The following is a 13,840-nucleotide window of genomic DNA, read 5'->3' on the forward strand; positions in this document are numbered from 1 at the left end:
CTTAAAGTTGAGCAGTAAACCTGCCTTAGTGCTCTCTCTCTTGGCTTTCTTTAGAAATAAGAAGACAACTAAGGACTGGAAGGGCAGCTATGAAAGAACTAGATAAGATCCTAAACAGTAAAGACATACAAGGTAAAGGTTTCCCCTTTCTGCCTGACTGTAGGGGGCAGTGCTCATCTCTGTTACTCACCGGAGGGAGCCAATGTTGTCAAAGATGACTCTGTGATCATGTGGCAATATGACTGCATGAACTGCTGTTACCTTCCCACTGAGGTGGTACCTATCTCTCTACTTGCATTTGCATGCTTTTGAACTGCTAGAGTGGCAGAAGCTGGGACTAGTGCCAGAAGCTCACTCCAACACACACTGCCTGGGCCTTGAACTGCTGACCTTCCAGTCATTGCAATCATCAGAGTCAGCCCCTTCACTACTGAGCCACCATTTCCCCTGTAATACAACTGTATATCATACAACTGAGCACCAAAGTCAGAAGCCTCCAAGCCACTGCATTTCCCCATCCCCATGTATGCCTGTGAGAGCTGCACAGTGAAGAAGGCGGATAAGAAGAGTCTCAAGCCATTTGAGACGCGGTGCTGGAGAAGAGTGCTGGGAATCGCATGACAGCTAAAAGGGGCAAACAAATGGGTCCTAGAACAGGCCAAGCCAGAAATCTCCCCAGAAGCCAAGAAGATGAAACTGGGGCTGTTGTACTTTGGCCACATCATGAGAAGGAAGGACTCACTGGAAAAGACAATGATGCTGGGGAAGGTGGAGGGAAGCAGAAAGAGAGGAAGGCCTCATGCCAGATGGCTGGACTCCATTGGGGAAGTCATCATGGGCCTGAATTTGCAGGACCTGAGCAGAGCAGTGGAGGACTGGGGTCTTGGAGATGTCTCAGCCACAGGGTTGCCAGGAGTTAGCCTTGATCGTTTTTGGTGAGCTTTTGGGGGCTATGTGGCCCTGTTCTAGAATTTCTCTGAAGGTGCCAGCCACAGTTGTTGGTGAAACGTCAGGAACAAACTCTTCAGAACATGGCCACACAGCCTGAAAAAGCCCACAGAAATCGATGGATGCCGGCCATGAAAGCCTTCGACTTCACAAGTTAGTCTTGACTTGAGGGCAGTTAACAACGACCAAGCTGGCCTCTCCCCTGGGCCACCCTGGGCCAGGCCCAGTCAAGCCTCTCCTGAAGCACTCTTGCCCAAGAGGGCCCTAGTCCTGCTGCCAGAGGGAGGCTGGCCTTTCTTGCTGCTTGGCTCCCTTGACGTGGCGCCTCTCTTCTTCCCAGTGGAAAGGGAAAAGACTAGAGAGGGAATGAAAGAGGACCCAAGAGGAGGAGGAGGAGGAGGAGGGGGGGAGCGGCGCCTGGTCCTTGGCCGGAGTGGCCCTGGCTGAAAAGAAGAGAAAGCCCACCCAGCGCCGGGAGGGTCCGGGGTCCTTGTGGGGCTCCTTCCTCTTCCTCTTCCTCTTCCTTGGGGCCAGTTGGGCTTCCTTAAGAGGGGCTCCCTCCTCCTCTTCCTCCAAAAGCCCTGCCGAGGAGGAGGAGGAGGAGGAGGAGAGGCAGGAGATGAAGGCGTTGAGGATGAAGGAGGCCTCCTCCTCCTCCTCCTCCTCCTCCTCCCCTCTCTGCCCAGCATGAAACTCTACTGCAAAGTGGGCTCCCTCTGCCTCTGCCTCTGCCTCTGCCTGGGGCTCCTGCTGCTGCTCTACTTCTTCAGCGGAGGAGACAGCCAGCGGCAGCAGCGGGGGCAAGGGAGGCCCCCTGGGGGCCAAGGGGCCCGGGGCCAGCCCCTCTCCCTCCTCCTCCTCCTCCGGACCCAGCAGGCGCCTCCGCGGACCAAGAAGCAGCCCCCGCCGCCCCCGCCTCCTCCTCCTTCTCCTCCCAGCAAGAAGGCCAAGGCGGCGGGCGGAGGAGGGCAGCGGAGAGGAGCCCGGGGGAAGGGGGCCAGCCTCAGGTAAAAGGGGGGAAGAAGACCCCTCCCTTCCTTCCTTCCTTCCTCCCTTCCTTCTGTCTCTCCTTCTTCCCTCCCTCCCTCCCTCCCTCCCTTCCTTTTATCTCTTCTTCTTCCTATCCATCCTTCCTTCTCTCCCTCTCTCTTCCTTCCTTCTTCCCTACCTTCCTTCCTTTTGGCTCTCTTTCTACCTATCCTCCCTATCCTCCCTTCCTCCTATCTCTCCTTCTTCCTATACTTCCTTCCTTCCTTCCGTCTCTCCTCCTTCCCTGCCTTCCTTCCTTCCTTCTCTCTCTCTCTCTCATCCTTCCTTCCTTCCTTCCTTCTTTACTTTCATAGAATCATAGAATGGTAGAGTTGGAAGAGACACCAAGGGCCATCCAGTCCAACCCCCTGACATGCAGGAACTCTCAGTCGAAGCATCCCCCACAGATGGCCTTGTCTCTCCTCTTTCCTATCCTTCCTTGTCTCCTTCTTCCTTCCTGAGCAACGTTGGCTTCCCTTGCTTTGGAGTTTATCACACCGGAGGAATTTCTCTTAATTTTGAATGAAAAGAAAGTGGGGCCAGAACACATTCATGTGAATTCGCTAGTTCAGTGAATTTATGTCAATTTGAATTGCATTTGAACTGACTTCCCACTGCCTGAAAATAGCTTCCCATTGCCCAAAATTGTGTGTGGTAGTCTATCACGCAATAACGTTAAACCCCACGACTGCGTTTGGATTGCCATTGGATTATACTTCCAATTTCCCTTGTCTGATAGTTCCTTGCCCACTTTGGGAGTGGAGTGGCCAAAACAGGGTGACCAGAGGTCATCTTCCTTTTCTTAACCCTATACATGTCAGCCTTCTGTCCAGGAGGAATCCCAAAAGGTCCTCCATTTTGAGCGTGACTAAGAAGCAAGGATTTATCTGTATACGAGTGTGTTTAGCTTTCTAGTTTGTCATGCCCTGCCTTCTTTTTGTTTTAATTTTGCAGTGCCTTGTCCTCCTTTGGGGTTGTGAGGGCACCTGGTCACCTTGAGTGGCCATCGCCAGGGAGGTAGGGAGCAGGGCTGTCCTGGGGCTGGGTTGGCAAAGGTGGGGCTCAAGAGGGGTGAGGCTGGCCTCCACTCCTGTACCTCATGTACCTGAGGAAGTAAACTCAAGTCTAGGAAAGTTCAGGCTCCCAGCTTCTTTCTTTCAGTTTTAGTCTCAAAGGGGCTTCAAGACCCCCTTGACTTATCATATAGGGCTGTTCTTGGGTGGGAAGAGGAGGTGGATTGGTTGGCAAAGATGGGGCTCTGAAGGAGGAACCTGATTTTGTTGCTGGGTCGTTTCCAGCATATGGCAAAGCTATCATGGGGTTTTCTTGGCAAGATTGGTTTGGAGGGGGGTTGCCATTGCCTTCCCCTGAGGCTGAGAGCATGTGGCTTGCCCAAGGACACTCAGTGGGTTTCAGAGCTGAGCATGAAATCTAGAATCACAGTCCAACACTCAAAGTACTGCATCACTACACTGTAGAAATAATGTAGTTTAACTCCATTAAACTGCTGTAGTTCCATCCTATGAAACTCTAGGATGTGTATTTTTACCAGGTCCTTAGCCTTCTCTGCCAAAAAGGGGTGGTGCCTCACAAAGCTACAAATCCTAGGATTATGTAGGATGGTATCTTGGCTGTGAAAATCATACCAAACGGCATGATTTCTACAGTGTACAGTAGATCAACCCCAAAGTCTAACACTCAAGCCACTACACCATACTAATGGGCGATTCTTTGATTCTACTTCTAAGGAAATTGGGTACATCATTATGTATGGTCCGCATGGTGCAGTAAAGCCAAGGCTGTCAGGATGAAACCCTACCCTTCCCCATGGCATCGTGTGCCACCTCCCTTTCTGTCCCCTGATTCTTCTGAGGTTTTTTTTTCTGCAAATGCCCCAAGTAGTGGGAAAAGAAACTCTTTTTCCTAATAGGAATGCATTGTTGTAAACCATCCCGGTTTTAATCCGAAGTATTTTGGAAGAGCTTAGTTTTGAGTGAACAAGAGCCATTAACTAGATGAAAGACCTGCTCCTGGTGGAGATGAAAACTGCTTAAAAGAACTATTGAAAAACAGAGCCGGCTGCATTTTTGGATTCTACTTGGGACTGTACCTATGTGTCCTGACCTGCACTTCAATATCTGCCACTTCACCACTGTATGGTCTTTCAAATACATTTCCAGCTCATCAGGATTAGCATTATAGTCTCCATCCCCATTCCTAAAACAAGAATTCAATGCAAGTTTCTGTCATTTCAAGGCTGAATAACTTTGAAAAAGTGCAAGGGCCTCAGGGCTTCTTCATTAGCTGTGCCTGATGGATCTCACAACATGTGAAGAAAATGCATCTCTATTTTAGGCATACGGTATATAAATGCAAAAACAAAGCTGTTTTGTTCCACAAGAGCAACACAAAATTACATAATCTACAGTCTGGCAATAATCTTATGAGGAACAACTAAAATTGGCCAAGCTTATGCAAGGTTTTGACTTCTTCAGAAATCCAGAAATTCAGAAAGTTAAATCATACAAAAGAAAAAAGAAAAGAACTGAGAGGTAGAGGGGACAAGAAGAAACACAGAAGACCCAAAGTTTGGTGGGATGTTGTTGTTTAACTCAAACTTGTCACACATATGTACACTGTGTGTATACATTTGTGGGGTCCAGCGATTTGCCATTGTAGAAGAAAATGTGTCTCTTTTGTGTGTACAGCACAGGTTTCATAATATCTGCTGTTTTTGTCATGTCTTCAGAACCATTTTCCACTTGACCCCAGGTTTGGATAGCCTGAGTACTGACAGCATGCATTTTGGCATCGATTATAAAAGATGTGAAAGATTTTTGAGAGCAGGTATCGAGATGGGGACACAACTGCTATCCTTCTATTTGGCTAAAAATAACAGAACATGTGCCACTCACATAAGTATTAGCTGTCAAGTGAGAAGCAGCCCCGAGAGATCAGAATCACTCTAAAACACTGACATGAGTGATAGCTGTAATCTGTTGCTTTAGCCTATCATATAAAAAGCATGCATCCTGTCTGGAAAGTTGTTTTTTCACCTGAATCGGCAAGGGAAGTTGTTATCATCATCATGCCTTTTTCCCAGTCACAAAATAAACAAGTTAAAAACATAATTACACTAACATGGGAGTAGAGGATCTGTGTGGTATAGTGGTTTGGTTGTTGGACTGTGATTCTGATGACCAGGGTTCGAATCACTGCTCAGCCATGGAAACCCATTGGGTGACCTTGGGCAAGTCATACTCTCTCAGGCTCAGAAGAAGGCTATGGCAAGCCCCCTCTGAACAAATCTTGCCAAGAAACCCCCACTCTCCATGATAGGGTCGCCATAGTTGGAAATGACACAACTACTACAGTGGAATTTAAAGCAATTGAAATTATGACCATTAAAAAGAAAACATCAAATAAGCAATGCAGCACATTCTGAAAGGCTTTCCCCTCCTGAGCAGTCAGCCTTTTGCTGAAAGAAAAGGTCTTCACTTGCCTACAGAAAGATAGCAAGAAGAGCTCCAGACCTCTCTAGGGAGGGAGTTTCAGAGCCTGGGAACAGCCAAATGTACCTATGGGGGTGGCTGAACAGAATGAAGGGTCTCCTCTGAAGATCTCAAAACAGAGGGGACAATATGGTTCTTAAGGTATCCTGGACCCAAGTCATATGGAATGTATAGGTCATAACCAGCACTTTGAATTGGGCCCAGAAACAGTTTATCAGCCAGTGGAGCTGTGGCAGCAAGGGAATTGTGTGCTTCCTGTATTTAGTCCTGGTTAACAACAATCTGTCTGCAGCTCTTTGCACTGACTGAAGTTTCCAAACACTCTGCAAAGGCAGCCCCTTGTAAAGTGTTTTATGGTAATCTGGACAGAACGTATTTAAGGCATTTGTTACTAAGACCAGATCAAGCATCTCCAGGGTGTTCAATGTTCAAATACCCTCCTGGCTACTTCAGAAATCTGAGCACCCAGGCTTAAGGCTCACTACAGTACATCCAAATTGCAAACCTTTGTCTTCAAGAGGAGTGTAACCTCATTTAGCATAGGCTGAATCCCTATTCCCAATTTGCCTTTTGACTGATCAGGAGCATCTCTGTCTTGTTTGAATTAAATTTCAGTGTGTTCTCTCTCATCCAATCCATTACTGATGTTAGATGCTAGTTTAGAACTGAGACAGTTTCCTTGGATTTAAGTGGAAAAGACCAATAGAGCTGTTTGTCATCTGTGTACTGATGTCACTACACCCCCAAACTCTGGATGACTGCTCCCAGTGGTTTCATCTATAGGTTAAATAGAAAGGAGGACATAACTGAACCCACAAGCCAATGACCAAGAGATCAAGCAGGAGTCCCACAGCACCACCTTCTGCATTTGCAAAATCTCCAAGTTCCAGCCCTGCAAGGCAATCCATAAGGATATCATAATCAATGGTATTAAAAGTTACTGAGAGGTCTACAGAAACAACAGGGACATATTTTCCCTGTGCAGTTCCCAGTCTACATCATCTACCACTAATGCAACCAAGACTGTCTCTGTCCTATAGCCAAGACTGAAATGAGATTAAAATGGACCTAGATAATTCATTTCATCCAAGAACTGCACGAGCTGACTGGACACTCATATTGTGGAATGTTAGTACCCTATCCTTCCTAGCATTGACTGTTTTGTTGTCTGTGCCTGTGTCTGTGTCTTAAATCCCCTGTTGACCTTTGGTGACCCTATGAATTTCATAGGGTTTTCTTAGGCGAGGAATACTCAGAGGTAATTTTGCCAGTTCCTTTCTCTGAAATACAGCCTACAACATCTGATATTTCTTCTTGATCCATATATTTGGCTCAGATAAGCTCTTACAAGGCATTTCACAGCTGTTAGAGCTTGGAATAGTTACTTTGGGGAGCTTTGTTATGTGCCTTCCAAGTCGTCTCCAACTTATGGCAACCCTATCATGGCAGATTCTTGGCAAGATTTATTCAGAGGGAGTTTGCCATTGTCTTCTTCTGAGACTGAGAGACTAGGACTTGTCCAAGATCATATTTGGGGGCAAAAATTCACAAATATTCTAGGTAGTGGATCAAAAGAGTAACTTTCTCAAGTTCTGTAGGCAGTATACATGTTTTTGAATGTCATGTCCTGAATAACGCACTTGTTCATTTCCAGGAGGGTCTTCTCCTGAGTCTACTCAGTAGTTCAGAACATTTTCTTCCCCTAAGCATAAAACCTCTAAAGTGGAATTGTGGAAGGAAAGCAAATGGAAATTTCTCAATTCCGTATCTTACCCTTGATTTTATGGGTTTCTATTTTTCACTTCTATCTCCCTTTTTTTGCTCTTGAGTCTAGTGAGTGAGTGGATTGATAGCTCTTCAAAGATAAGCTTCAGGCAGAATTTTAAAGAGAGTTCTTTCCCTACCCCCCCCCCCCCCCAATCTCCTTGGCTGTCTTTTCTTTTGGAACAGTCATGGCTATGCTTATATTAATAGGAAGCGAAAGAACATTCTGAACTCTAAAGATTTGTAAGATTTTTCATCAGGCCTGTTTCACTGTAAAGGCTTACAAAACTTACTTTGCAACAATAAAATATAATTCAATTGAAACAAAGCAGCTGTGTCTTCCCCACAGTTGAAATGTTTGGAGGTCACAATGGAAATTCCCTGTTTCAGGACCCCTGATATCTGAATTAAATGTGACACTGGAGGTCTTTGTTCTGGATTGTTCTCTCTCTCTGTGTGTGTCTGTCTTTTGTAAGAAGTGACAGGACTAGTGATTTGAATCCAGACCAGAGCTTGGAAGTATTACAGCGTTTGGACCACCGCCCCTAGAAGTCCCCAGCTAGCAATGCTTTTAGATATTTAAAGCAAAAAAGTAACTTTTCTCAGCTCTGTTTCTAACAGAAGGGAGCAAATCACACCTACGTCCCTAAAATTAGTCTTTATTCCATGAGGGAAGATTTATTGGCATCCAGTGGACTCCGGTTTTCTCACATGGATTAAAGATGTGTGGTAAAAGTTCATGTTGATTAAAAAGAGGCCACCTGGAAAAGCAGTTCTTAAGTTTGTTTATTCTCATGAATCATGCATAAATTACTTTGACAGTTTAGAATAGATCTGTCAACAATAAAAAGCCAATTTGTGCTTTCTTCTCCTCCTCCCCCTCCACAACACAACACACACACACACACACGGGTATCTAAATTAAAAAAAAATGCCATGACAGGTGTGTGCTTTACTAAGTAACATGGAGCTGAATAATTAACTGAGCAGTCAACATGCCTTTAATGTAGACATTAATTAGAGCTTCTGATATAATTGCAATTAGAAAAACATACTGCAATTTGTGCTTGTTATGCTCCTTCAAAAATAGGGTGAAACTGAAATGCTAGAGAATAATAGGCTTTTAATTCAGGAAAGTATAGATAATTGCTAGGTGGTTTTTCTGGGCAGGCAATCCGCTCCCCCATCCTTTTTCCCGCTCAGTGTGACCTCATCTATCAAATGAACCCTGTGTGGCTTTGATTCATGATTTCACAGAGATGTTCTGAATGAAAGACTGCTCCATTCTCTGAGATCTTATTCTTTACCCCATTAAAGCGGCTGTTTTTTTTTAAACCAGCATTGTATCTGATTGAGAGCAGGGGATGTTTACTGTGGCCAGGGAGTAGATCATGGACTGAATTCAAATGGGTGCATTAAGGCAGGATTATTTTCCATTAGCGACTGTACCTCCTGAAGTCGTTTTTCTTCAGAGCATATCTCTTAGATTATCATGGACATTTGAGGCAGAACCAAATAAATGAGGAGTTATATGTGGTAAAAGTTCTCCCAGAAAGGGTAAATGAGGGCACAAACCTGCATTTCAGTTACACTGGCTGAGAGGCTGCAGTACTAGCAGAATACCTGCTACATTGGTGGCATTTTAGATATGTCTCCACCATACGGTATCTGGCAATGCAACTTGGTGATATGCTGCAGCAGCCCCAGATATTTTGTTGCCCAAAGCAAAGGGCAAGATGGTTCCCATTCCCAATGAACTGGAATTTTACGTCTGTGAATTTTAAGTCTATGAAAGCTTATGATAATAATAATAGTTTTTATTTATATTTCCCACCTCTCCCTGCCAATCGAGGCAGGATTACATCAATAAAAATACAATTCCATATAAAAACAGTCAATAAAATCTTAACAGTACTATCAATTCAATAAAATAACTATATCAACATCTAATTTCATATAATCACTCTCAGAGTGGATTATGCTGCCAACTTCTTTCTTTTGGTGAGTCTCAAAGGTGCTGCAGTATCTTTCTGTGTGGAATTTTATTGTAACACTGCTGATGGGATTGGATCTTCCACTGTAATGTTTGCCAGCTGTTGGCTCCCCAGATGTTTGGACTTCACTTTCTGGAGGCCTCTGCCAGTTTGTGCAGAGCTTCTCGGAATTAAAAGTCCAAAACATCTACAGGGCTAATGTTGGAAAACCACAGGGTATGTGATGGTACAGCCCACACTGGAGATACATCAGTGTACACATTGAGTCTTCCTTATCTGAAATGCTTGGGACCAGAAGTGGTTTTGATTTTGGGGGATTTTGGAATACCTGTATTTGCATATACACACATCCTGGAGTTGGGACCCAAGTCTAAACATAAAATTCATGTGTGTCATATAGGTCTTATACATGATAGTAATTTTATAGAAAATGTTTAATAGTTTTGTGCATGAAATATAGTTTGCATACACTGAACTCTCAGAAAGCAAAGATGTCATTTTCTCAGCAAACCATGAAAAAAGTTTTGGTTTTTGGAGTATTTTGGATTTTGGAATTCCAGTTAGGGGAGGCTAAACCTGTATCTTCTTTTTCAGCACAACTCACTCAGCATAGCTGACAAAATGAGGTGGATACATGGATAGGACAGGGGAAGAGCTGACATATATTACATATTGTGTGTCTCTTCAAATTATGCCCACCATGCCTGCAATAGTGACAGAAGTTTACATCTGCTTCAGATTTGGAAATGTGCACAAAAATGTGTGTATTTGTGTTCTGTTAATTTTTAAAAAAATATTTTTATGCAGAGGGGGGAAATCCTGCATTAAAATCCAATGCAGAAATGGGGGGGGGGGGGCTTTAAAATGTATCCCCCCCCCTTGTGCTCTTTGTAGGTGTCCTCACAGTGGAGTTCTTTAGATTTTTTTTGTGGGTTTTTTTGGGCTATGTGGCCATGTTTTAGAAGAGTTTCTTCCTGATGTTTCGCCAGCATCTGTGGCTGGCATCTTCAGAGAATGCTTGCCTGGAAAGGACTTGGCTATATATATTGTGTGACCTGGTGATGCTGGCGAAACGTCAGGAAGAAACTCTTCTAGAACATGGCCACATAGCCCGAAAAACCCACAAAAAACTATGGATGCCGGCCATGAAAGCCTTCAACTCTGTAGATGTTGTTGCGTGTCTTCAAGTTGTTTCAGCTATCATAGAATTTTCTGAGGCTGAGAGTGTGTGATGCACCCAAAGTCACCTAGTACGTTTTCATGGCGGCATGGGGAATAGAACCCCGGCCTCTAGTGTCCAAGTCCTGTGCTTAAACCACTACACCACATTAGCTGTCTTTAATGTGGTGATACACACACACACACGTGTGTTAGGTGCATTTCCTTCCTTCACTTTGTTTTTGCTACTGTGAAGAAAAAACCCCAGTAGTTATGAGCTATGTTCAGACTCTATATGCAGGGATGCGTTTGCTTCTTGTTGCCTGTATCTTTGGTGGTACTTGTAGGGAAAATTACTGTGGCACCAGTATATCTGGCAGGTTGTATGTTGTGAGACAGGGTGTAATGGGATGGGATGGGATGAAACGATGCCTCCTTCTCAGCATTTGTGGGCTGGCCCCACCATATCCAGCCAACACAAGGCATCTATGCAGCTCCATGAAATCTCCCCTGCATCTTTGCAATATCCTGTCTGTGACATGATCACCAAACTTCAGTTTTTTGGAGCAGTACTTTTCCGCCTCCTGGTCTGCATCTACATCATATGTAGTTTGATACCACTTTAACTGTTATGGTTCAATGCTATGGAATTGTGGGATTTGTCATTTTGTGAGATAGTTAGCCTTCTCTGTCAAAGAGCTGTGCTGTGGTGTCACAGGAAACTACAGATCTCAGGATTCCATAGCATTGAGCTATGGCAGTTCAAGTGGTGTCAAACAGCATTGTTTCTGCAGTGTAAATGCAACCCAAGACAATAGACAAAGAGGAGGTTTGGGATTGCCTGATCTGAAAATGTACTTTGCGCTTTGCGAATTCCATAGCATTGACCCATGGCAGTTAAAGCAGTATCAAACTGTATTAACTTTGCAGTGTAGCAGCAGTCCTTTTCTGGTCTACCTAAGTGTAGCATATGACAGATGTTACACTAGTGTGGTGAAACTGTATGCCTGGTATAGAGCAGTATAAGAATTTTTTCAAGTCTCCCACAGAAATGATTCCAAATAATCTGATGTTCTAAAGTTTTGTCTTATCTGGGTTTTGTTTATTTGCAGAAGCTTCAAGTACATCTTCAAATTGACAGGCATTGTTCATCAGTGGAGAAAGCAGGAATAAAGATTTTTATATTTTTAAGCTTTCATAGTTGTTGTTGTTTTTTTGTTCTGTCCAAAGCTCCATTGATTAAACTGTGAATAATGCCAGAGAGAAGGAATACATCTTTACATTTTATATATCAGATAATGTTTAATACTAGGAGGTTGAGATACTGTTTTTTAATGGAAGTTATAGTTTTAGCAACTTTGAATGCTAAACCTCTATAGTATCACAGCAGTTCAGCCATTAAGAACTTGCATACTGAGAGATAACAGCCAATTTGGGTTTAGTTCAAAGTTTTCCTCACCGTTCCAAGTTGCTGTGATGTAGATTTTTTGGGGAAAGGAAGCTTTAACAAATTGGCACAGTAACTGTTTTTGGCAGATACTTCCTTGGCACTGACAGCTCATTTGTCTCTCTGCGACCGGTATAATTATCCTAAAATGCGGTTCATGTGAAATATGAGAGCAGAAGTTTGAAAATTCTATTATAATGAGCCATTTGAAGGGTGTGTCATACATAATGATGCTAGTGAGTTACACAAACTCAGAATCACCACTCATCATAAAATATACATGCAGTTCATATAAATTGTTCCTTGAAAGGACACCCATGTAGGGATTTTGTCATGTATGACTCAAAATGTCTGAGCCTTCTCAAGTTGAATGAAGGCAAAGCTGTGCAGTTTGTCATCCTTTTTGTATCCTTGGATATTCATATATAACATTTAACTAAAGATGCCTTTTCCACAGTGTTGGGTTTTGACAGAATGACAGCACTAATACAGATGGAGAAGAAGCTGAGACATACATGATTGAATTGGAGTAAGGGTTCATTTTAGGGCCTACTCAATGGCAGTGAAGCAATATTACTAAAAACAGTACACTGTCTCTGTTATTATTGCATTAATGCTAGTGATAAAAATGCGTTATTTTTTTTTTAAAAATCAACATAGCTGCCTGCATTGTTGGACTCTACTTGCAGGTGTTAATATAAAGACTGTCATGATCAGACCCTGCCCTTCAGAATTTACCTCTACATCACTGCTAATGTGTTTGCATGGCCCTTTGCATTTCAAATTGTTAATATCTGATGTTACTTGGGCTCCACATTTTGTTGCATAACAGTCCTTGAGAGATCTCCAAAGCTTTACCCCATTGCATTTATATGGAGGAGTTTCAATTGCTTTAACTGCCTTGGATCACTGCTAGGGGATCCTGGGCATTGTAGTTTGTTGTGGCCCCAGAGCTCTGACAGAGAAGGCTAAATGTCTCACAAAACTACAGTTCCCAGAATTCCCTAGTATTGAGCCAGGGCAGTTAGAGCGGTCTCAAACTGGATTATTTCTGCAGTGTGTTTTGGACCTAAGTGGCTGATAGATCCATGGCCCCCTCTACTTCAATTTTCCTTATGGAATTCTTTCCCAAGAGAATAGCAACTGGGAAACTATTTGCAGGTGTTTGTAAATGGAGTGAAGAACTTGCACACATTTCCTGTGCAGACTGAAAATGTAATACCTACTTGTGAATAACTTAACAGGGGGGGAAAATGGATCTCACTTTGAGTAAAGATCATGCTGTGCAGACTTGGAGGATTGCAAGTTCATTGTTTCATTTTGATTTAACAAGGTGTATGTATTGTAAAGCCCAAGGATACACTCTTGGAATTATATCACACTTAATCCTAGGACTACATGACTGGGATACATGGTTGACAGCAGGGTGCAAAATTTCTAGGGCTGTCTCTTGGCAGATAAGCACTGTTTTGTCTCGATGTGGAATTGCTCAAATGTGATAGGATTCACGCTGTGTCTAAGGATCAGGTTTATCTATTCGTTCTGGCAAACCACAGCATTACATCATGTTTGTTCTTTAGTTACAAAGTATATACTGGCTCAGACTGCGATGCTGGAAGCCATGGATACATTTGAGGCTTGAAACCACTGGTGCGGCCCTTCCTGTTGCATATTTGGTGGTATGTACTGAGCAGTATTCTTAGCAAGTAGTCTTCTAAGGCTTTTGTGTCATGTTGTTTGAAGTGCTCAGTGCAGTGTGTTGCTTAGGCAAGCTGCCAATTTGTGCTTAGGAGATAGTGTGTAATATAGATATTCCTCAGAATCCCATTGCTGTGTTTAATTCGTGGCTACAACCATTTGAAGCTTCCTCACCTCCAAATTTTTATGGCTCTTTTCTGTTTCAGGCCAGCTCTCCTTCTCGGGTAGACTCTGTTTATGGAGTTTAGTAAAAAGAGTTGAATAGGACAACAATGTATTCTAGTTTATGC

At 43.5% G+C, this 13,840-nt stretch overlaps 1 protein-coding gene across 1 annotated transcript in view; it reads left to right on the plus strand.

The window, feature by feature from the left end:
- Window positions 1-1,482: 1,482 nt before the first annotated feature.
- Window positions 1,483-13,840, plus strand: part of GXYLT2 (glucoside xylosyltransferase 2) — a 32,683-nt gene continuing 20,325 nt past the window's right edge. Inside the window, exon 1 of the mRNA XM_089519626.1 lies at window positions 1,483-1,955. Within this exon, the coding sequence (XP_089375752.1) occupies window positions 1,636-1,955 (320 nt within the window). The 5' untranslated portion in view covers window positions 1,483-1,635. The remainder of the gene's footprint in view (window positions 1,956-13,840) is intronic.

The sequence above is a fragment of the Sceloporus occidentalis genome, unplaced genomic scaffold (assembly GCF_023333645.1).
Source record: "Sceloporus occidentalis isolate IW3139 unplaced genomic scaffold, rSceOcc1.0.p SCAF_1, whole genome shotgun sequence".
In the NCBI taxonomy this organism is placed as follows: domain Eukaryota; kingdom Metazoa; phylum Chordata; class Lepidosauria; order Squamata; family Phrynosomatidae; genus Sceloporus; species Sceloporus occidentalis.